Source organism: Coturnix japonica, chromosome 7 (assembly GCF_054131305.1).
Source record: "Coturnix japonica strain WE chromosome 7, WE-NBRP24, whole genome shotgun sequence".
Taxonomy (NCBI): Eukaryota; Metazoa; Chordata; class Aves; order Galliformes; family Phasianidae; genus Coturnix; species Coturnix japonica.
In genome coordinates, this window is record NC_140669.1 from 16,665,836 (window position 1) to 16,690,908 (window position 25,073).

Consider the following 25,073-nt stretch of genomic DNA (forward strand, 5'->3'; position numbering starts at 1 on the left):
TCTAATTAATGTGAACATCTTTTCTCTCTAAGGTGTAAGTAACTTACAGAGCACAGTAAGCAACAGTCAAAATTCAACAAAGAATAGTTTCACCTGTAGAAGCAGGTGATTAGGGTCAAGATAATATCCACAATCAACCATGCTCAACTCCTCAACAATATGTTCAGCAACTGCAGAATCTGTTTAATAAACATGACTAACTCCTAGCTTGGCCAATCTGCTTCTTATCTATTCTTTCCTTATCACCTAAGCAAAAAGTCTTCTTAATTGCTACCATATATTGCACAGACAGCTTGCTCATTTAAAGCCTTCTGAAGTCAATACAGATCATTGCATAGAATGAATCACTACTCTTTGAGACATGCCTGTAATGGAAAAGGCAAGTGAAGTATGATAGATAATCTATGACAGATAGAAGACTGTATTCTTCTCGGAGTACATACAAAATTACATTGATTTTTTTTCCATAGTTCACATATATAGAAAGTTCTTTCATATTCAGATACACTGTATGTAAGTAGGAAAGGAGCAATATATGTTTATTGACAGAACATAAGATACTAAGATGTTACATTATCCTCACTATGTCACTTATAACATATACATCCCAGTGCTAATTTAAACACCTCTATTCAATGTACCAACATAAACTTACTGTACACACACAAAAAGCTCTTCTCACAACATCTCAGGATTTTGATGTTGGGAATATTATGAATGTTAACATCTAACATGCATTTGCATCTATTCACAAATGTAGAATGCTGAATGTCATGAGCTGCCTGATTTACACTGTTTCACATTATTTCTGTATTTTTATGTTTTCATCAAATCATTGCACTAGGTTATATTACCTAAAGACAATTGGAAATGTATGGGGAACAGAGAAATCAGCACTGAATTTCTTATGGCTTTCCCTCAAGGAAGTTAAAAAATGACATTGTAATGACTAATTTGATTAAACCCCTCACAGACATCATTAATACTTCCTCCTATTCTATCCAAGAAACATGCACTGTTCCTGAAATGTTGATTTTAATAGGACTGAAATTTCATATTCTATTATTACTTACTGCAGCCCATTTCATCAAAATGGTCTCCACAGTCATCATAATTGTCACAGACATAATGTAGAGGGATACAATTTCCATTACTACACTTGAATTCTTCAGTTGTACAGGGTCTTGGGGTTGGTTCTCTACCTACAGTTGAGAAGAAGCAGTCTTGTATCACAAGTTCAGTTACACAGTACCAAGAGACAGAACTATTACACATTTTTAATAAGGAAGGCTGATGCAATTTGGTAAAATAATAACTAGAGTGATGCTGGAAGTCTGTAGTAGAGATAACCAGGGCCTCCTGACTTCCAGTCACACCTCAGTGAACTGAAAGATGCCCTTTAACTTATGACTCATGAAGGCAGAAGTTAGATTCTTCCTGTTAATAGCTTTTTTTTTTTTTAAATAGTGCAAACCTATTAATATCCTTTTAAATCTACTTTATACACCTACTATAGACTTCAAGAGATTGAGATATTAGTAAACATTATTAACTCGAAGAAAATTGCACAATAGAGCCAACAAGTAAGCTGGCTTATTTTGATTGCTCAATAAACAACAAAAAACGTGACTACACTTTATAATATAAAAATCAGCACTATCAATACAAATAACATAATATATCCAAGGGCAAAGCCCTACTGAACATTAACAGAGCTTCCGAGGGATTAGGCCTTAATTATCAAAATTTACTGTTTTCACAACAGTGCTATAAATTCAGAAGTACCAATTTATCTATTTAAAGAATTCTCATCTATGACATTCTTATGTTATAATATAACCAAACTTTTTCTTCTTTCTTATTTTAAAAGGACTTTATTATAAATAAATTTAGGTAAAGTTCATAATAGAATTTTATTTCAAAAACCATATTCTGTACTTTTCAGGCAAACAGTTGTTTAATTTTGCAACTTATATGGGGAGCTGTGAACACAGTACCAACAATAATAGTTCACATTATTTCATATTAAGAACCAGTTTTCATATACTTATGTTTGATTTAGGACAATTCTGATGGTCTTCAGCACTATTAAGCACATCGCAATTACTGAATTTCCTATTTGCTGCCAAATTCTCTGTGTGCACATACAGTGTTCCTCCTTCTCATCACTTCCATCTCCACAGTCATCCTCCTGGTTGCACAGCTCATGACTATATATACAGCGATTGTTTTCACATCGGAAACGGAATGGAGATTCACAAGAAATATCCACTGAAAAGAGAGATCAAGTCAGTCACACTAATAACTTCATGCCACTGAGTCACAAGCTATCTTGATCAGTTTTAACCTGTAACACTGAAACATCTCATATATTTTAAAATGCATAATGGGGGCATTCAAAAGAACATTTTCTCTACATTTTGGTGATCATATGTCAGGGCACTACATATTTTTTTGTCAGAAGACAGTACATGATCTTTGGCCAAAGGGATATCCTATGACTACATATAACACCAAGGTTGCTAGATTTGTTTAAAAGTAAGCTGACAGAACACTCAGCATGCTAATTAAGTGGTCATCCACATTTAGAGGGACATTTTGACTCGACTTACAAGACTCACCTTTGAGAATATACATTATCTGAATTATAACTTTAAAGGCCAACTTACGCCTTTATTTTAACCATCCCACTTGAAAATATAAAGTACCGTCCTTACTCTTTGTTATAGTACTCCAATTGTAATTACATATCTTATTCTACATGTTTACATTTTGATATAAATTTCCTCTCTTACAGCAAAGGTGCAGTTCTTCATCAGAGTCATCTCCACAGTCATTATCACCATCACATTTCCAGTATGGCTGGATACAGACATGGTTTTTACATTCAAACATCATGGGCGGACAGTATGTACCATTAGGATACCGTGTTGCTGAAAAATATAAAATTATTCTGACATTATTATTAACTGTTGTAATTCAAATACTTGGGAATTTCTTCACTGCAGATCTATAGATAGAAGGAATCAATAGATAGAAGCTATCCACTCATTTGAGCATTATAAAATCTCATTCTATTACAAACCCTTGTAAGAATACAGGTCAACTGGAAACAATGGACTTAGCAGTGTAAGTGGGATAGTCAAGAATTTTAATTCAATCGTATCTACCTTCTGTTGGACCTGGGAAACATACTGATTTCCTAGCATTACAACTGTGCTTATAATTAATGTAAGAGAAGGCAACCTACTAATACATTAAAAAGCCGATCAAGAACATTATTTTCCTCAACTTCTACTGACATCATCTGCTGCTGCAGAATTCAGTACCTCTAAGGAGTCATTTCATGTAAAGAGACAGTAAAGTGCATGCATCTGTTTCTGGAAGTAAGCTCAATGTGCAGCAATTGCAAAACTTGAAACTCACGACAAGTTATTTCATCAGAGAAATCGAGGCAGTCAGCATTTCCATCACATTTGAAGCGCTCTGCAACACAGTGCCCACTATTACACTGGAAGTAACCTGGGTGGCAGGTCCTCAGCTCTGAAAAGATTCACAAGCAACTGTTGAAATATCTGTTCTTTCAAATCCTATTAAGTGTTCATCTTTAGAGAACATCCTACAGATGCAACAGCCCAGACCACTAAAACTGTGGTAAGTGCAACTTTTGGTGAAACAACAGAAGTGATGTGATCAATGTTACTCCATTAAAGATGCTTCGAATGAAACAAAACAGAAAATTTACTAATTTAGAAACAAAGTGTGAACATGTAAGAGGTAGCATCCAGACAATACACACCACAGTCACGTTCATCTGAATTGTCTTCACAGTCGTCATCGTGATCACAGATCCAGCGGGAAGGAATGCAACGCAAGTTGTCACAACGGTATTCACTTTCTGTGCATTCACGAGGACCTTCATTTAAAATGAAAGTACAAATTTACAAATTTTCTCAGTTGTGGATTTAAATATCCACAAATGCCTTACTAAACCAGACAAAAGCAGTACTATCTGATGACATAATATAAACAAAAAATGAATAATATTATAAAGCTTTTCCCCATACTCTCTGCATTTTGTTTCTCATTGCATGGAAAAAAAACTTTTCACAAACTCAGATAGGCGTAATTTCAAATCATTTTCATTTCAAATCAGGAAAAAGTAATCAAGGTTAACTCCTTATAAAACTATGTGCTCCCACATTTGCATACAGGGCAGAATTCAAATGTCATTTCCTAGCAGAAAATGGGAATTTATCTTACAGCGATGACTAGCTTTACTCGTTTTATTGTTCAGAAATGCTTCTTGGAGATATCATGATAATTTAGCAAAGAAAATACAGACTATGAAGTAAAACCACCAAATGATTGCAATTGAGATCTGTCTGCCACATTCTCATAATAAACAAAGGGCTAGTTAAGTCAAAAGCTAGACTACATTGTTAGAGCAAAAAAAGAACTCACTGCAGTTGCGCTCATCAGACTGATCTCCACAGTCATTATCTCCATCACACTTCCAGCGCAGTGGGATACACCGATGATTATCACAACGGAAATCTCCAGAAGGACTGCAAGTCATCTCCTCTGCAGCACAAACCATTTGCAAAAAACACAAGACCAGCACATATTAGTATAGTCTTTGGATGAGATGAAAAACACCAAACATAATGGAAGTAGATAGAGACACTTGCATCAAAAACTGGGCCAAATGACAAGAGTGATTAAGAAACAGCTCAAGTAACTATATAGAAGTGAGGTGGAGAAACAAAAAAATAAAACTAATGCTATTAATGCTTTGCTTAAGTCAAAGGAAAAGAATGATTGCTCCTTACCATGCCATTATTCCAGTATGAAGGATCCTAATAAACCCTCTATATCCTGATTACAAAGGAACAACTCTACCCACAAAAAAAGAAACTTACTAAATTAACAGCTACTAAAATGTATGAATTGCATTAGTCTGCTAATAATGAGCCCAAAGAAAGAAAAGCATTTCTGAATGAAGGAGTATGTTTTGTGGTGATGTGCTTTTTCACAACTATTTCTACAAGCAGAGAACAACAATTGCAATTCTGTCCTTATAAAATGCTATGATTTTGAGTCTTTTCTGATCTTGATACAGAGATGTAATTTCCTAATAAACTTTTTTGAAAGCTTATGAGTGGTTTCAACACAAACGTAAGAGTCTGGGAAAGTATTATTATATTTCCCAAGCCAATGGTTTCAGGAATACAGCAGTTACATAAATGTAGAACACATTGACACTTTTAACAGTCTATAATAGCTGAGCTCAAGTAAAAATATTTCCTGTTTCATTTGATGACATGTAAATCAAAATAATATGATCCTGGTCTTCAGAGCTTGTAAATACATGACCTGCACAATGAATCACTGCACACAGTTTTCCTAAAGACATGTAACTACAAGTGTAATTACATTATATTAATTTAAAAAAATAAAAAATAAAAAGTCAACAAATAGATTCGTTATTATTGAAAAGATCTTCAGAAAACCAAGATGTTAATAAATTGAAATCTTTTTGGTATAAATTAAGTTGAAATGGATCTTCTTTTCCAGACATACCACAGCCTTGTTCATCACTATTGTCTCTGCAGTCATCATTCCCATTGCACACTGCCCACAGTGGTATGCAACGATAGCTGGTTCTACAGCTGAATTCTGTGTGGTTGTCACAACGATAAGCAGGACCCACTGCAACACAAGAAGAAATTGTTAGCCAGAAAATTGATCTTGCTATTCTGCTTTACAAAATTGGTTACGATTTATAGTCAATACTTCCTACTACTGGACTTTCTTGACATATTTTGTCTCTCCATAAAAAGCATGAGATAGATCACACTTCAAAGTGGAACAAGGTAGAAACTGGTGCACTGGTATTTGCTGTCTCTGTACAGGCAATATAGGTACATAATATTTTTTAAAAATGGTTTTTAAGGACCAAGCAAATGACACTGTTAGCTTGAACGAGGTCATTGTGAGATACTCTCCATTCTTGGTAAGCAAGTCAGCATAATTAAGCATCCTCATTTGCAAGAATGATAAAGCAGTGAATTATCACACAGAAGCTATGCTTTCTAGTACTTTTCTTCTATGTCAGCAACTATCTTGAAGGAAATATTTATTTCCATTTAATTTTCAATCTCAGGAAAATTAAGTAATGCAGTCTGCTCTGCTTTTCGTGCACCACTAGGCAGCTTACTACAGCTAAATACTTACTGCATTCATGGAATGGTTCATCAGAGTTATCACCACAATCATCATCCACATCACACTTCCAGGACTCTGGGATGCAGCGGCCATTGTTACATTTAAATTGGCCTGGGGGACAGGTCCTACTCGCACAGTGAGTAATATCTTCATCTGAGTTGTCACCACAGTCATCCTCTCTATCACACTGCCAGGCCTCTGGGATGCATCGCTTATTGGCGCATTGCCACTGATGAGTTTCACACTGGTGATTAGCTGAAAGAATACAAATTGGCTGTTAGGATACTGAAACTTACAGGAATAATCTGCTGCAGCAGTATTACCTCAATTGGGCATTTATCATGTCTACACTTTTTTTTTTTTTTTGGTCAACAAATAACTAAATTATCAGAATCTACTTGCCCAGTTGAGGTACAGATTATTTCTAATGCTACAGGGTACATTACCCACAAGCTCACTTACTCTCTAAGTTTTCCCAGGAACGAGCCAGTACTATTCCTCCTAAAAAAGAAGGGACTAAACCCACTATTCAAATATAATAGAGGCACAGGCTCCCATCCACTAAGGACAGAAGTGATATTCTGCCTCTAGCCATGCTATCAACTTGGATTCATTTTACCTGACACGCTTGGTTCCTCTAAGCTATGAAGGAACAGGCTATGAAACAGAAGTTCGTGCTAATCACAGCTCCATAATCTGTAAATGTACACCCTCTACCATACTGCTATTTCACAGATACTGAAAAACTCTTCAAAAGGAAGCAATACATAATGATTTCCACATATTTTCTAAACTAAAAGATTCTATTTCCATGCACAAGATGAAGAACAGAAGGAACTATACAGACTCAAACTGACTTTGAAGTGTACTCAGTACATAAAAAACAGTGACACATTATGCAGCTGTCAAATATATACTTCAAACAATCCTTTGTGCCATATTTAAGAGTTTAGCTATTTGAAACTCACATAAAATTGTAATTTCTTATAATTCTGTCATTGTTAGAAACACTTTGCTAATGAGCAGCAATGAAACTACCAATTACACAACCACACTGTTGTTTTCCTCTATATTGCTATGCTCACAACTGCCAGAAATACATTATTTACAAGCAGAAGATTACCAATGCTCGTTTTAATTTAGATGTAAGTATATGGAATAAGGTTTCTAAGGCAACAACATTTTTCCACAAGCATAATTAGGCTCTATTGCCAAAATACTACCATCACAAACAACTCTCCAAAACAGACTTCCCACATGTGCTGGGTTTTGTGCAACAGAGCACGAAATAATTTTGTCTAGTCATGCAAAGCTCAAAAATACAGGAAAAAACAAGTACACCTATAGACAGATCAGGAAGACTTAGATTACTAATATAGATCATGGGTTTACACTGGATAAATCAGAATGCATCCTACTTCCAGTGCAAATATGAGTCACAGTCATATGAAATATTTACATTTTGTGTGTTTTTAATCTCTTTAGCGTTCTTCTGCACTGAAATAAATTACTCTCATAGGAGCAAGACTAGACAACTAGGACCTGTATCTCTCTACCTACCATTTTCACCTGCGAAAAGGGGATAAAGATAACAATATATTTTGTTTATATGGTTTGTACTGGCAAAACTCACTTAAAATTATTACTTGTAACATACCACAAAGTACGGGGTCTTCATCTGATCTGTCGTGACAATCTGATAGAGTATTACATAAGAAATGTGGACTTGTGCAGTTCCCATCATTACACTGGAACTGACCAACAGGGCAGTATCGGTGTGGACAGGTAGGGGGCTCATCAGAGCCATCTCGACAGTCCCTCTGTCCATCACATTTCCACCAGATAGGAATGCACCTACAAAGAGAGAATTATGTTTTCTTTGTTGAGAAGTGTCTCTATAAATAAAACAAACAAACAACAACAACAAAAAAACATCCTTTCATGGCACAAAACTGTCTTGTCTCAGTCTAATTTCTTGAAACTACCAAGACAAATTGAAATTCATCTCTTCTGCTTCGTATGTAATTTGTTAGCATGTGACACCAGAAGACTCACTCTAGAAACAGATGATCCTGGCTGACCTCTAAAAGGTGTTCATAGTATATTCATAAGAACCGAATTTTAATGTGTATCTGTGGTAATACCATCTCTCAGCTTTTGAAATCAATCTTCATTTACATTTTTTATCAGGTAATGTATCAATAATTCATTTGTTTAGCACAAGAATTTCATTAGAGATCATCATTGTAACAGTGCTTCAAAAGGTCACCCTACTAGAACAACATCTCATAAGCTCCAGAGTGATACTGCGTCAGCACAGAAGCTCTTTGGCTAACTTCCTCACCTCCCACTGCAGCTATATCAGAGAAAGGGGCATTAAATGTTTTGTTGTTGTGGTTGTTTGTTTTCCTGGGACACTCCCAGACAGCATGTACTGGAAAAAAAGGGATACGTTACAAAAAAATGCAAATGGAAAATGGTCCAGGCTTGTGATTTTGACTGGAAATGGTTTCTGGGATCTATAGGTTTCCAGCAACCCAAACTTTAATACATTAGCAATGATATGTAATAGGGAAGAAAAGGTGGAAAAAAAAACATTTAAAGTAGGAGTCTGTAGATATTTTTCCTAAACAAAGTCTGTCTGGTCTTGGCTTCATCTTTCTTAGGACATCACAGAATCATAGTGAGGAGGAATTACTGCTTCTGTGCCCTTTTCAAAAGTCTAAATTGTGAAATATATAATTAATAGGCATCAGAAAAAAGAAGATGGCTGGCTCTTACCTCTCAGTGTCAGCACAGAGGAACTGGGTGCTGGAGCACATTGGAAGGCAGTGTGCTGTACTGCCAAACTGTACAATCATGAAGTTATCGGGACATTCACAGGAATAACCCTGACCACCAGCTTTTATCAGACACAGATGTGAACAACCACCATTGTTGGTGCCACAAGGATTATTAACTGGTAAAAAGAAAAAAAGAAAAAAAAAAAAAAAGGCAAGAAAAAAAGAAAAATAAATACTACCACACACTGCAAATCCCAGGACATAATGGTCTCTATCTTCAAGAGACTCCTCTCATACTCTATTGAAAACTTACACATATCAAGTTTAAAAACAAAACCTACATAATCAGGCACTCAGAGAGATAAATACATATGATTTCACACACATGAAAGGTATACCTACTGGTCTTGAATTTTATGAAATTAATTTAAAATAATGCATTTCCATACTGATTCTACTTCAGCAGTTAATCAAGGACCCTTTGTCTGTAAAGCAGAGGACTACATTTATTCTCTGCATTTCATTTCCCTGAGCGAATGGGAAAGTGGAGTCCACTCAGGATCTTTTACATTTGTTTCTAAATAACAGCTAGCCCTCTAAATGCAAACATAATAATGTTTCTCTTACCAAAAGGTTGCCTGTATGGATGGTAAACATGGATGTCAAATGGCCTATGTGTGGTGTTCACAAGAACAGTCCTGTCTGATCCATCATATTTATTTCCCTTTTCAACAGTTCTTGTATTCCAATCAGTCCAATATATTGTGTCTTCAAAAATTGTTATTGCAAATGGGTGAGGCAATGTCCCATCATATACAGTATGACGATGATGTCCATCCAGGTCAGAGTACCTAGATAAAGAAAAATGCACAGAACATTCAGATAAATGCTATACAACCTTTTATCTTTATATGTTAATGCTAGATTTTTATTGATGACCAGGACCATATAAAAATGGAATTGCAGCTTCCTTAGTCCTATGACAGAGCACTGCCCTCAGTAAATAAGTTTCAAGATATGCAGAGAAGTAAAACAAGTTATTCTAGGTAAGGAAATGTACATTACAGATAACTTTTCAGACATCCTCTAATGATTTCTGTGTTCTTAGCACATAACTCGTTTAGACACTGTAGCTGAACCCAGAGAAAGAAAGGCATCAAAAATAGTGATTTTACATTCAATTCTGCCTTGGCTCAGGCAAGGTATAGATATATAGTACATATAACTTGCATATTCAAGCACAGATTGTAACTTTTTTAACCTGAGGTTTTCAGTAGTTTTTGGAACATTTCTAGTAGGATCTAGGATGCAAATATATGAACTAGGCTACTATGTCATCCATTTCACCTACTGCTCCAGACTTCCTGATTCTGATTACCTAGAATCAGTGGATAGAAGCATGGTGCTTACAGCATTTACAAAGGCTACCACTGAAATCCAGTATAAGCAAATTATTCAGTTGCTTTTTTCTCTGTGTACGTACTCAATGTAATTTAGATGGGCATCTGCCCAGTAGAGCTTGTCGTTGGTGTAATCTATGGTGAGTCCATTGGGCCACTCTAACTTTGTAGAGATAATCACCGTCTTGTCCTTGCCATCCATGCCTGCTCGTCCAATATAGGCTCGATCTGCCCAGTCTGTCCAGTAAACCTGTCTGTTCAAATAAACATGACTTATTAGGCTTACAGTAAAAATACACTGAAGTAAATATTAGAAGCCAGATCTGAAAGACAGCATTTCTTGCAAAAAAATTAAACCAGATACCAAGGAAGATAAGTAAAAGGTTAATGCATTTACTTGTTATACTAATCACTACAGAAATCAAATAGATGCATGCAAACACAATCATATTTAAGGAATACAATCAGTGCCACATTGTATATCAAAGCTGCACAGGCACGTGTTAACTTTTTTTTAGCCTTGCAGTCAACGTTTCCTTGTCCATATGCAACCAAATTCCACTTTAAATACCAGGCTGACCAGCATATAATGCTAAGAAAAGCAAGCTGCTGTTTTTCCTAAGTTCCAGCTAAGATTTAAGGTCACACAAATCAAAGAGCACACAGCCAAAATTTATTTCAGATTTTCAGAGACAGTGCAAAACTATTTAAGTACTCTTGAAATGTCATACCCATATTTTGGATGAACAACAACTGCTCTGGGATGCTGAAAGCAGTAAGTGTTGTTGATATCCACACATCGATCCACCAGTTTTTTCCGGAATCTTCCATCAAGTTCAGAGACATAGAGGCAATCTTTGTAGGCATCAACCCAGTACAATTTTCTGAAATGTTTTAGAGTTAATTTACTTTCTTCATTTTACTTCATGTTGAATTTCATTTTTTTTTCCTTCCAGAAGCAATATATCCATGATAAAGGAAGAATACATAGTGTACTAACGTCTACTTCTATAGCATGCTCCAGTTCGCCCTTTTTACTCCTCTGTACTTGTGTCCACAGTCATTGGTTCCAAATTCAAACTTGCAGTTGCGCAGTTAAGTAATACTATTCCATTTGCCTATAAATTACTAAGCAAGCTTTTTTTCCCCTCCTCTCCTACAACAGCCAAAGAGACAAAGAAAAGCACACAGGCAGTATAATGGATTGTGACTGGAGCTGTAAAGTGTTCACCTTCTCCAGGCTGTCACATTTCCTCTAATCAAACAAGTGAAAGAGTTGGCAGGTTCTCCTTTGAAAATTACTAGTTATTACTGTTTGAAAGCCTAATTTAAATCTCACTTCAAACTTTTTTTTTTAACATTTCTTTTACATTGCTTAGGAATTATCTGCAACTGTAATCAAAGATAACATGCAAGCTGAAGCACTGATTTTTGAAAGCCTGCAACAAAATAAAGCATTTTATTTGACTGATTAGAACTAAGGTAGGCTACTTTGAAATTGCCTGCAGTGCTTTTTTGGCTCCAGCATGCACAGGATCACTCCAGAAACAGCCTAAGACTGCCTATACCACTCTGATCAATACTGCGGTACTCCTACCCATGAGGTAGGAGAAATGAGAAGATAATCTTCCCTAGCCTGTAGCACATATCTCTCAGTCTTCACCCTTTACTGAAGCAGCACACCAACTCATCCACCATTATATGATCTTTCAGCCCTTCTGAAGCACCTAAACAAAAGCTGACTGAAAGCATACCTAATGGTAGCTGAATTAATTCAGCAACTATTAGTAAAAGAGCAATAAGATCACTTTGGCTCAAATTAGACTTTTCCTTCCACACCTCTATCAGTCACAAAGCATTTAGGTGCACTGGTAACATAACTTCAGAGACAAAGCAGTGAAAAAACTAATCTGTGAATATGTCAATAAAATCACGCTCTCCTAAGTTCCAATTGTGACTTTCTGAATCACTCTCATTATTCTGAAGAGCTTTGAACTTTTCATACTAAGAGTAATGCAGTCAAAAAAAAAAAAAAGCAAAACTGATGAAATACAGTCAAGAATACTATCAGAGAAGACACCAAATAACAGCACTTTCTGTGGAAACAGATTAAGCTACTTCATGATGCATTGCAGGCAATTAAAAAATTACCACAATGCTAAGTACTTTCCAATTTTGTCCTCACACTGTCTGCCTTTAGCAAATGATATCAATATCAATGTATGGTTTGACTGTCAAGAGCAAAAAAAGTGCTCTTCATTTTAGTATAGGAGCTTAAGTTCAATAATGTTTATCATTATTTCTTCACTAGAATCTAGCAATCTCTTACGGCACATTGTTTATGAAAATAATGCAGCTTCAACCCTTACATTTCTTCCTTTGCAAATGGAAAAATTTCCAACTGCAAATAATATCAACTACTAGCCTAAGCTCAGAATCCATACCCCCAAGAAAATTTAATTTCCCAGCTGCCTGCTCAGCTCATCTGTTCATCCATAATTTCCTAACATGCTTCTCACGTGAACCATATGCACTACATTATTATTGATGAGAAGTTAACTCTGATATAACCTCAGCAAATAGATAGGAGACCAATTAAACAAAAGCACCATGCAGTGTATTGTAAGACCATTAACTTTCCAGAGCAGCTGTACAATACTGCATCCACAATCCAAATCAATTCAATGCTCTTCAGAGGTTTTTGTAATGAAGTAGAAGGCAAACTCCCTCCCTCCTATCACCTTAGTAGCTCAGAAAGACAGAAAATGTGTTTTCTTACCTGCCAACCCAGTCAACAGCGATACCTTCCCCACTCGGCACATCATCACTTATCACAGTCTCCTTATTTGTTCCATTTAGGAACATTCGTTCAATGACCTTCCTCCCCACATCAATCCAGTACAACCTTTTATCCACCCTGTCAAAGTCCAGTGCCACCACATTTCTCAGTCCTTGCAAAATGAGAGAGTAAGACTGGCCATCTGCTGTGAGATTTCTCAGATAGTAACGGTTGCTAAAAATAAGGTATGGGGAGATATTACTATTTTGTCGGCAACTTTTTCCATCAGGCTCCCGGATATAGCCTGGGGCACACTTACAGATGTAGGAGCCAGCTGTGTTCTCACAAATCTGGCTACATACTGATGGAGTTTCATTGCACTCATCAATATCATCACAAGTTCGTTTATCTGACATAAGTTTGTATCCAGGATGACAAGAACAGTAGAAACTTGTTTGGGTGTCTGTGCAGTCATGATCACATCCACTGATTGAAGGGTCACTGCATTCATTTATACCTAGCAAAGGAAAGAAGCTCTACTCAAGCACTTGACTTACAGAGAAAATAGTGCAGTGATTTTACAATGTACTCTTCTTTCTCTCTCTCTTTCCCTGCCTTCCCCTGAAAATGCTGAATACAAATCTGGGCTGGCTGCTGTACAATAAAAACTATTTCAGCTCTGTTGAAGTCTGTCACCAAACTCACTGAGTGCAAAAAATATGCAAACCAATGGTGGATTCTGGAAATGTAAGAGGAATAATGAAACAATTTATAATCTACATTTACAGTTTACATAATTACCTAACTTTCATGTTTGTCAAAACAATATATAATTGATGTGATTTAATTAAAAAAAAAAAGATTGAATGTACACATTCCTCCACCACTATAGAATAGATATGATTGTAGCTATGAAATTATCATAAATGGTTTTTTTGTTGAATCTGCCAATGCATTTTAAATAGATTAAGACAGTCCAAATAAACCTAAACATACCACATCCTTTTTCATCACTATTATCTAAACAATCATCCAACCGGTTGCAGACTTTAGCCATTTCAATGCAGTTTCCATTGTCACATTTAAAATGATGGGGAGAGCATGTTGCTTCTGGTGTACTACAGAGGTGCTCCAGCTCGTCGGACTCATCACCACAATCATTATCTCCATCACAGATGTAGGCCTTGGCAATGCAGCGTCCATTTTGACAAGTAAACTGATGCTGCTGACATGGTTCATAGATGCAACCCCTCTCATCGCTGGCATCACCACAGTCATTCCGCCTGTCACATCTGAAAAAAAAATTAAAACTTTTTTTCAAATACGAGAAGGCAGCCACTATCTCCAGCGCTAGACACGCTCTCTTGATTTCTAAAGAATGTCACATTATTGGCTCCAACAGAAGAGACTTTCAGAAAACAGAGGCACATTACACAGAGTCTGACCCAGTGAGTCCTGCTTGTATTCTCTGTATCCACTACAATCTGAAGAGAATCACCTCATGAGAGGTAGAAAAAAAGAAAATTAAATGCCAATGCTGAACACTGGGAATATTAACATAGAAAGACTCCCAGTCATTTTCAAGTAAAAATTACCACACGAGTGCAGGGTAGATAAACACTAGTTACAAACCTGTATGCGCTTCGGATGCATAAGCCATTATTACAAGTAAACTCATTCTGTGTGCAAGATCTTCGTGTGCAGTTCTGGTGTTCATCAAGTGCATCACTGCAGTCAGCATCACCATCACAGATCCATGCCCGAGGAATGCACCTCCTGAGCGGGGGGCGATTGTTGGCACATGTGAACTCAGCAGCTGTGCAGCTGCGGTTTGCTAATAGAGAGCACATTCACCAGGTCAGCAAGTTGCATTCTGTATGTAAAACATTCCCTCCAGCATGCAGCCTGGATAACAACACATAATCCACAACAGGGCCATGCTCTTCACCATGTGCAGAAATAGGTATCACTGCACTTTCATATATGAAACTCATACTCATTTCCATCAGTGGACATAGCTCTTCATTGAGGCTGACTAAGAGCCAAAACACTTTGTAACTGCTTACCCAAAGCTGGCACTTGAAGAACTCTGAATCTTCCTAGATACTGATTATGAGCTTTCCACATGTCTGGCCAGATTTTCTGGCTGCTGAGTAGATGTCAGGTTTAGGCTGTCTAGCTCCCGCATTCTTCAAAGTATTCGGTACTCCGACAATCACAGAGATGGAGAACCATTGAAATTAAATAGTGCGAGGTCTGCAAGTGAATCCAGCTGTTTTTAAATCAAGGAGCAGGACCAAGTTTGCCTGACTTTCTTCTCCTCTTTCATCCTCTAAATTGCCTCTAAATCTAAAATATTTTGCTCATTTATTTGTAAAGAAAGTATGCCCAAGCAATGCAGATATTAATACACAGAAGATGTAGTGTGTGACGATTAGGGAGTATCTCTGAAACTGCTGCCCAAATCATACAAACCATGTCTCACTTGAAACTCGACAATTCAAAGAGTACTCACAAAATTGGAACACTTTTCTTTCTTTTTTAAGCCAATAAACTAATCTATTTTAATTCAACATAATGAAAATGAAGATACAGGAAGAATGTACCTCATGCTTAAAGTGCACCTTTTTTAGGGATTTTGTTGTTTCATTTTAGGTTTTGTTTGTGTGTGTCTTTTGTGTTCTTTTAATGGAAAATGACTGTCAAATAAATTAATACTAAACACCTACCACAATTGTGTCTTTGATCCTCATCACTCATATCCCCACAGTCATTATCACCATCGCAGATCCATGTTGCTGGGATACATCTGCCATCATCACATCTGAATTGGTCACTTGAACAAGTCCGCACATGAGGCTCTTAAAAATGAATAGAATCACTTTGCTTGTTAAACTAACTTGCATTGATACAATAATCTACTGAAAAAAAGGTGTTTTAGGGAGAATCCTATGACAGTGAAATTTGAAATGTAAAGTAAAAGCTTAGGTAAGAATAGATGTGCTGTTAAGAGCACAGAGTCCCCCTCTGGTCAATTATACTGGCAATCTCTACAAATACTGTACTGTTTGGATTATCAGACTGCTGATCTTGTAATAACTCAAAAGCACCCTGCTTCAGAAACCTGAGACCAGAAGACTAAAATGTGAAAGCAGCATTAAATACAATATGAATACAGTGGTCAGCACATAATGACCCTGTTTTCTTTTACATTATTTATGTAATGAGGATCTGAAGTTGGCATAAGATACAAGACATTTTCACAAGCTGGAGGTGCAGCTCTAGAAATGTGCAAAGGACCAGCCCTACTTAAATCATAGAGGCCTTGTGTTATGTTGCCTTTCACAGTGACAGTAATGACTGTGTTGTCATGTTAGCTCTCAGATACTTCAGTCAGTTCCTCTTTCCCCCTTCTTTTCACCTTCTTCCCTCCTCCCCACACTTACTACCATCAGTTTCTACCATTAGTGTGTGAAGTATTTGCCTACTGCAGTTCTATGATGCTCTTCTGCATACTAGTCAAAAACATTCCTCCATATCCCATGCTCCTTTTTTCCCTAAATGGAATACTGTGCACATACTTCCTGTACAGCAAGATACCTGGTCTCACATCCAAACAGTGACATGAAAAAAATACTTGCTAACTCTCATCACTTGATTCACTGCCACCATAGTCTTAAAAAGAGAGAGGAGGTTACACATTAAGAGAGGAATCAATTTTGGTAATCAGAAGTCTTCATATTCCAAACGCAGCATGAAGTACGTTTACTGACTCTAATTACTCAGTGATTCACATTACTTAGAGTCAGCAAATAAACCTCAAAAGATGCTTATTAGCCACCTAGTCTGGATTCAACTGTTTGCCTGTAAGAGGAACTATAGCTTTTTTCATAAACCATCTTGTCTTTCAGTATGTTTCTTCTGAATGTACACTTACCACAAGAGGCAGGCTCATCAGAGCCATCAGCACAGTCTATTCCTTGATCACAGTACCAATGAGCAGGAATACAGCGCCCCAATGTACAACGAAACTCATTGCTTGTGCAAGTCATTGAGACTGGAAGAAAAAAAAAAAGCCTATGTATGACTTCTTTCTTCCTGTTACCTTTAAACTCATTTTAAGTAGTTTTTGAGTCTGTGTTATGCAAAAACATAATAATATGCTAGGAAAGATGTCTTCTAGTAGCCTGTCTACAAACTGCTCTTTATATAAACTAGTTTGATCTTAATAAGCAAAATATGGATTTAATTCTTTTCTTACATACACATATCACCTAATGAAGAGAATTCATTCTGCAAGTAGTACTGCACACAACAATTGTAAATATGTTTTATATTTATACTCAAGCTTTGTGCACAAGAAAATGAGTACAGTCCAGCATACTAATTTAATTAGCACCCAAAGTAGGTGGTAGGATACTACATGTGGTAGCCTGCTAATTTCTTCAGTAATTACTGATAATATTCTGCACCCACTGATGATTTTGTGATACCAAAAAGTAGTTTAGCCTTTAAACAAGGTCTTTTATGTTTCTTAATGATAGAAATAAAAGGCAATTAACATATCAGCTTACCACAGTGAGTAGGGCTCTCATCACTCATATCTCCACAGTCATTGTCACCATCACACAAATATGTTCGAGGAATGCAGATGTTTGTGCTTTGACATTTGGTAAAACCAGACTGGCAAGTGCGCTCCGCTTTAAAGAGAGGGAAAAAACACCTCATTGATACAAAAACATAACTCTGTTTAAAGAAGAGAGAAAAAAAAAGAAAAAAAAAAGACTGATCTGGAACCAATCTGGCATGGACTGATCTGACTCATCCAGGGTGCATTTCATCACACATTTTTCAGATATAGATTGTCAGTGATTCCTTATCACTTTCAACCAGAAGTGACCAAAAGACTTTGAAGAAGCTGAACCTGTGATTAAAATTCTCAGATCTGAGACAGCTGCGGACCTACTCCACCCACTCAATACTAAATTAAAAGCAAGGTAATATGCTATACATTTTCACTGCCATCTTTCTCTTCAATAGAGTATAAAAACAGCTTTCCTTGGAAAAATCAAAAAATGTGTAAATAACACAAACCATTTTCCTCTCATTTCTGCTCAAATGCTAAAGTGCACTCATACCTCTTGTTCTATATGGAAACAACGAGGCCACTGCTTTCATTGGGAAAAGTGGTGTCAAAAAAAAAAGACCAAAGAAATACATGTTAATACTCAGAGGTCAGGGAATATAAAGTGACAAGCATTCACACTGTAATGCTTGCATATAGAACCACCTGATAGTGTGTGAATCACCACATCAGCAACAAATGACTAATAGACTGGGAATTTCAAATGTACAGATTTCACTTAGAATTAAAAAAGTCTTAAAAAATATATTTCAAGAAAACAGTGTTAAAGCAACCTTTTTTTTATTATTATTATTTTTAATTCAACCTAGTAATGATTAAATGCAGTATGCTTAACATAGAATGCTGCAAAGCATACAGTAAAAATCTGCTGTCAAAATCCACGTGAATTCTGCATAAACGTAGGTCCTGCATCCAATTTATCTCAAATAATCTTTTTCAAGTCAATGGGATTACTCACAATAGCTAACATTAAGCACTCTAATAGTATTTGCTGGGTCAAGGCAGATTAAAGCAATAGTTATTAAGAAAGATCCCAGGGTACTCAAAAATATCTTTCAAGGATCAGTTTGCTTCAAAACAACACAATCCAGAATCTGTAATGTAAACATAAAAACCTTTTATCCTTTTTGCTACCTTTGTCATAATTCTTCACAATCAAAGAGATTTGCCTCTTCTTCGGTCTAAAGAGTCAGACTCAAATAAGCACTTAGTAATTTGGAGGAACTTACGGCAATTTCTCTCATCTGATGTGCCATTATCATAACAATTGTTTACTCCATTGCAGACATACTGAAGAGATATACATCTTCCATTATTGCACGTAAATTCCGTGTGGGAGTCACAAGTTCGGAATAAGCAGCCAGCCTCATCGCTATTGTCTCCACAGTCATTGTAGTGATCACAGCGGTAATGATACGGCACACATCGCCCATTACCACAGGTAAAAGCTGTTGGCTGACAAGTATGGAAAGCTGAACAAGTAAAAAATAGTAAAAAAATAATTAACGAAGAATATAGTACATGGATAAAACATAATCTAAGTTCTCTGAAAAAGTTGCAAATCAAAACACAACAGTTTTACCTGCCAGGGCAAAGACAGCTGCAAAACGTACTGCATGAAAAGTAAAATACATATTTGAATTAAACAAAGGAGAAATTGGGTTTACATCATATAAAGTTAATAAGGTAACACTTTTGGATTCTAGAGCAAATTAGCTGCCATTCAGACCTAATCATGCACAACAAAGTCTATAAGAAAGCAAGCAACAGATAATTTCCAAACTACAGCTAGAAGATCCCTGATCCTATAGCCATGCAAGCAATAGAAAATACCACACAGCCAGCATAGAAGTTGCATCACTCTCATGTGCAGTTATTTTAAATGCTTACCACACACACTCTCCAACTCATCACTGCCATCACCACAGTCATTGTCGTTGTCACATTTCCATCGCTCTGAGATGCAGTGTCCATTCAAACAGGTGAAGAAACCAGCATCACACCTGGTACCATTATCCACAATGCAGTGCTTGTTATTATTGGCTAAATACCAGCGACCTTCAGATGGGCACTGGCATTCCGCACCAGCTGGACCTACATTCATATTTGACAATTAATACTGATGTTTTAGACAGGGTTTAGTTAAAACTGTCCACAGCCCAAAGTGCAATGAAAATGAAAGGCAATGAAATACTTGTGATCTCCTGCTTAGATAAAAATGTGGCTACTTCGCCAGATTCTTATTTCAGTTAAGCATACCCAAAAACCCACTGAAACCCAAGAGAGTTAGAGTTCCCTACAGTGAGATCAGAGGTTGGAACACCTTAAATGCTTACTGTCCAAGTAATTTTTTGGTGGCTGCAAAATGGTCTCTGATGCTCTATCCCTCAAAAAGCAATAAAAAGTATCTATTCAGTATATTTTCTGTTGTATATATTATTGAGATACTGGTATATTAAAAGTACACACTGGTTAATATTATAAAAACCTATATTATTAAAGCGTGCTGCTAAGCTCATTTCACATCCTGCCCCAGAGGAAATAGAAGTTAAAATCTTAGCAAAAAAAAACGTTTTGGTTTAAATTAGGGAAGATGTGAAGATTCTCAACAAAAGTCATCAAGTACGTTGGCAAAGTACCACGATCCTGAGTGGTAATCATCTTGATTGCATTACATAAGTAAAATAATTATTAAACATTTAGAAATACAGAGGAATATTTCAGATGACTCCACGCAACTTAAACTTCTTATATTAGGACTCCTGATATAGGCAATGCTAACAGTTTACAGTCATTAAGCATAGTTGCTTACCTGGTGCACAAATGTGACTGCAACCACCATTGAACTGGTTACAAGGGTTGGTACACTGCTGCTGCTTACTTTTTGCCCAGACATGAATATCCATTGGTCTTTGAGGAAGATTTGTGATCATTACAATTTGATCTGAACCATCATATTTATTAGCTCGGTAAATGCTTCGTGTGTTCCAATCTGTCCAATATATGTGCTGATCAAACAATGTCATAGCAAATGGATGCAGAGCAGTACTAACAATAACCTCACGGTTTGTCCCAGTTAGAGTGCATCGCTCAATTTTTTGCCTAAAATAATAAAGAAATAATAACATCTTAGAGGAAGCCTTTCAACTTAGATACAAAGCCATGCTCTTATTAGTACCATGACTACTATTCAATGCACCAAACAAAGTTAAGAATGCAAACACTGTTTTAGGAAAGGAAGGATGACACCTTTGTGAGCATAGTGTAAACAAAATGAGAATAAGCAGGAGGAAAAAGGAAGGAGTTATGGCTATATGCCTGGCTTTTGTGTTGTCTTGATGCACTAAGATCTAATGAGCACGGCCATTCTTTGAACATCTAGTCCTCATATCTAACCTCATGCTCCTCTGAATAGGGGAAAAGGACTCTCTTAAGTTGAAAAAAGAGGACTCATCTCCCCTGCACTTGAAAGTGAGAATACAGAAAACCTGACTTTGTTTAAAAGAGGAAAGAGGATGTCTCATCTGACATTCTGCATCTGCAACAGAATCCCTAGAACAGAGGGTCCCATTACGGGTTCCCTCCACACAGATGAATCCATGTAAGCGTGCCTTCCTTTCTGAAGATCCCACAGAGGCACAAGACCATAAGAGTCATTATGTTACAGCCATCTTTCTGTCACAGGAGTAGAGACATCTGCAAAACAACTGCTTTTATGAAAGAACCAGATGAAGAAAGTCTGATTGCTGCAGTGATTTCTCAGAGAACATGGGTAAATTTGAACAGATGAAAATGAAGTTGTTTTTAAAAGCTTTCCTGCTGGTGGCAGAAATTCTGCTGGTCCACAGTGAAGGGTAGGGATCTGTATGGTTGGAAAAGCAAGAACCTGATGCTAAATTCCACAGCTGAGGGACATTAACCATGAGCAATGAAAATAAAATGTGCACTGAGATCATGTGCACAGGAAAAGATGCTTATAAAAGTAACAAGTTGAAAGTAAAATGAATGCCATAAAGCACTGGATGAAATCTGCCTTGTGAAATCACAAAACTTCTTGTAGTAGAGCAGTCCCATATCAATATTAAAAAATGATATTTTGTTGCTATCAAATATTTCTTAATTTCTACAACACAAATTATTGAATTTAATTAAAATGTTGAAAACATTTTTTTAAAAGCAAGAAAAATAGATAATAAACTATTCAAATTGATCTAATGAAAATCAAAACTGTGTTATCAATACGTACAGATTTGCATCAGCCCAGTATAGCTGCTGTTCTTCATAGTCCAGGGTAAGCCCATTTGGCCATACCAGATTGGTGCTTACAATAGGTGTTCTGAAGTTTCCACCAAGTGTAGCTCGTTCTATCTTTGCATTAGAGCTCCAGTCAGTCCAGTACATATATCTGTCAATAACACAACTGAAAAGTTAGATTTTCAGCATACAATGCTCACAGAGCTCTTAAATGCCCTAGGTCATCTCCACTCTGGTGTTTCCAATTGAATTGTGGAGTACAAAACTAGGGGAAAAAGAACTACTTCCTATATTTTATCCCACATTTACAAAGGAATCTTGTAGCAGGGATCATTGGGCTCAACTGGAGTGAACTTCAGAAAAGTTCTTCCAGCTCCTGTGAGAATCCAGTGAAATGAAATATTCTCTTTCTAATCTTTCTTCATTTGACATACACTGTAACACTGCCCCTAACTTCTAAGATCCAAAAATTCTTCTGAGACACTCACAAAGAAGATCAGTAGGAAAGAACTTAAATACATATGAATTTTTATATACAACTTTTAAATAGATCTCTTGGTAGCACTACCTGATTATCAGGGCATAATATTCTTGAAAAAAAAAATCTTTGTTTCAACAAATACCCCTTTTTTCTCTGCCTTACACAATGAATGGAGAATGACTAGTTGCTTGAAAAACAGCTGCTTGGAAAAATCGTTCTCATTTACCACACAGTATCTAGCTCCTAACCTCACTCCGTGGAGCTTCGTTCACTATATGTTCACAAGTGTTCTAAAAAAAAAAAAAAACCCTAAAAATTGAAAATAATAATAATAATAAAATCAATTAATATAAATATAATTTCCAAGGCTGAGATCAGCTTGAAAACTTAAATATTCAGATTTCAGGCAATTCCTCACAGCTGAAATCTAGGGCTTAGAATAGGAATATCCAGTAGTCTTCATCTAAGTCCAAACTACAGTTTCACCTGCAATGACGATAAGGCATACAAAGTACAGCACATACCCTCTGCAGGGATCTAATACTACAGCTCTTGGTCGTGGGACCCGGGCAATCACAGTGCGGTTAGAACCATCCACAGCCATTGAGCTGATAGTCTGATTGAGGTAGTCACTGTAGTAAACTCTGTTGTTGATCCAGTCAAAGGCTATGCCATCTGGAGTTCCCAGGTCTTAGACATATGCAAATACACAAACAAAACAACTGAGTACAGTATTCTGAGATATTGCAATACTCTTACTCTCTTATAATACATCAACAAAAAGATTTTCTTGAAATACAATTGATGTCAATGCAAATGTGACCATTTAAAGATCTAAATAACTAATAATTCAGACTTCAGTAGTCCTGTGCTTGCATTAGGGTTGTAAAGAGCTAAAGAAGTAACAGGAAACATCCCTCACTCCCATCCTGCAAGATGGGACAAGAAAATATAAAAGACTATTAGAAGAACAACACATTGAAAAGACAAAGTGAGCATTTTATCAGTTGCCTTAAATAATCAGTCTACCTTGATGGTAAGCATAACAATACTGGCTGAGCTAATGCTAAGTGCTGCAGCCTTTGTTTTCCAGTATCTGATTATTCTGAATCACAATTCAATTCACTTACCAGATGCAACTACTATTGGAGTGCCAGTTCCTGAGTAAATACTAATATAACTGATTCTTCCAGCCCCTGAAGGATAACTTTGTGTAAAATATATTCGATTGTTTATGCTGTCAAAATCCAGAGCCACTGCTGTTCTTAACACATGGACTGCACGGAAGGGAGGACTGTGATTTTCAGGATCCAGGTGAATACTTCTGAGGGCATTCTCAAGGGCAAAAATCAAGTAATCATCAGTTGAAATGGTACATCTCTTGCCATCACTGTCCAGTGCGCCAAAGGCACAACCACATTTTGGTGTCTGCACATCAGGTAGGGCAAAACACAGATGGGAACAGCCTCCATTATTGTCCAAACAAGGATTGTTGTTTACGTCAGTGGGTGAACGTGACTGAAAATGACTGTCGTAAATAGTAACATCCCTTAGCCAATTAATGTTGTCTCGTATTACTGTTGGTTGATCAGTATTGCCTGGCTCCTTGCTGGCTTGAAACACTTTTTTCAGGTTCCGATCCACCCAGATCATCGAATTCCCAAAGACAGTGATACCATATGGAGTTGGATAGCGACTGCCATAACGCACAATTTCAACATCACCACCATAAGGCTGAATTCTTGCAATCATGTCTAAGGAATCATCAACCCAGTAAATGTAGCCATTGCTGTGATCTATGGCCAACCCACGAGGTGTGACAATGCCCTCAGATACCAGAACTGTTCTGTTGGTACAGTCCAAAAATGAACGTTCAATCTTCGGATTTTGCCCATAATCTGCCCAGAACAAATATCTGTTTTTTGGATCTACTACTATGTGCCTTGGCATATCTATGGTAGTTTTAAGCAGAACACGGCGATAAGTTGTGTTTAAACGTAGAACTTCAATAAAAGTCTGTGTCAGAAATGCATTTGTAAAATACAGATTTCCTGCATTTAAAACAAATGGGGAAAAAAAAAAAAAAAAAGACGACAGAAGTTAATACACAGCATCACCACTTGAGAAACATGAGCTGATAAAATACTAAACTATAAAGAGAATATCCATAAACATTTCAGAAGTAAAGAGCTGAAGGTACACAGCTTCACTTTGAGGAAAAAAAATAAGAGATGATCAAAATTAAAACAGTGGATTAATTTTAACATCCTTATTGATTTCCATAGAGAAAATAAGTGGCCAATGATGAAAATTGCATTAACTACAGCCTAAAATATTTATTGTTATTACACAGCAGCTTTTGGCTTCCATATCCATACTCTTTACCTTTTACAACATAGAACTACGAATTTTGTGTTGTGGCACAGAACTGAATACAGAAACTACCAAGTGCCCAGTAGATGATTCTTCTGAAATCTGTCCCAAGTAGCCTATCAATCTCCAG

The 25,073-nt window shown here is 36.7% G+C and overlaps 1 protein-coding gene across 9 annotated transcripts in view; it reads right to left on the reverse strand.

The window, feature by feature from the left end:
* Positions 1-25,073, reverse strand: part of LRP2 (LDL receptor related protein 2) — a 98,430-nt gene that overhangs the window by 14,410 nt on the left and 58,947 nt on the right. For 4 of the 9 annotated variants that reach the window (XM_085552421.1, XM_085552419.1, XM_085552420.1 and 1 more), the window contains 26 exons: positions 23,701-24,621; positions 23,095-23,260; positions 22,082-22,240; positions 20,648-20,937; positions 19,726-19,929; positions 19,418-19,447; positions 19,065-19,307; positions 17,765-17,890; positions 17,128-17,247; positions 15,920-16,051; positions 14,823-15,024; positions 14,187-14,482; positions 13,191-13,707; positions 11,143-11,295; positions 10,495-10,665; positions 9,639-9,862; positions 9,010-9,187; positions 7,886-8,082; positions 6,238-6,483; positions 5,584-5,712; positions 4,465-4,584; positions 3,800-3,916; positions 3,427-3,543; positions 2,796-2,933; positions 2,149-2,271; positions 1,074-1,202 (listed from right to left, as the gene is read on the reverse strand). In XM_085552421.1, the coding sequence (XP_085408547.1) occupies positions 1,074-1,202; positions 2,149-2,271; positions 2,796-2,933; positions 3,427-3,543; positions 3,800-3,916; positions 4,465-4,584; positions 5,584-5,712; positions 6,238-6,483; positions 7,886-8,082; positions 9,010-9,187; positions 9,639-9,862; positions 10,495-10,665; positions 11,143-11,295; positions 13,191-13,707; positions 14,187-14,482; positions 14,823-15,024; positions 15,920-16,051; positions 17,128-17,247; positions 17,765-17,890; positions 19,065-19,307; positions 19,418-19,447; positions 19,726-19,929; positions 20,648-20,937; positions 22,082-22,240; positions 23,095-23,260; positions 23,701-24,621 (5,448 nt within the window). Of the gene's footprint in view, positions 1-1,073; positions 1,203-2,148; positions 2,272-2,795; positions 2,934-3,426; positions 3,544-3,799; positions 3,917-4,464; positions 4,585-5,583; positions 5,713-6,237; positions 6,484-7,885; positions 8,083-9,009; positions 9,188-9,638; positions 9,863-10,494; positions 10,666-11,142; positions 11,296-13,190; positions 13,708-14,186; positions 14,483-14,822; positions 15,025-15,919; positions 16,052-17,127; positions 17,248-17,764; positions 17,891-19,064; positions 19,308-19,417; positions 19,448-19,725; positions 19,930-20,647; positions 20,938-22,081; positions 22,241-23,094; positions 23,261-23,700; positions 24,622-25,073 lie in introns of those variants that run through there. The other 5 variants (XM_085552425.1, XM_085552424.1, XM_085552423.1 and 2 more) reach the window with 2 other exon arrangements.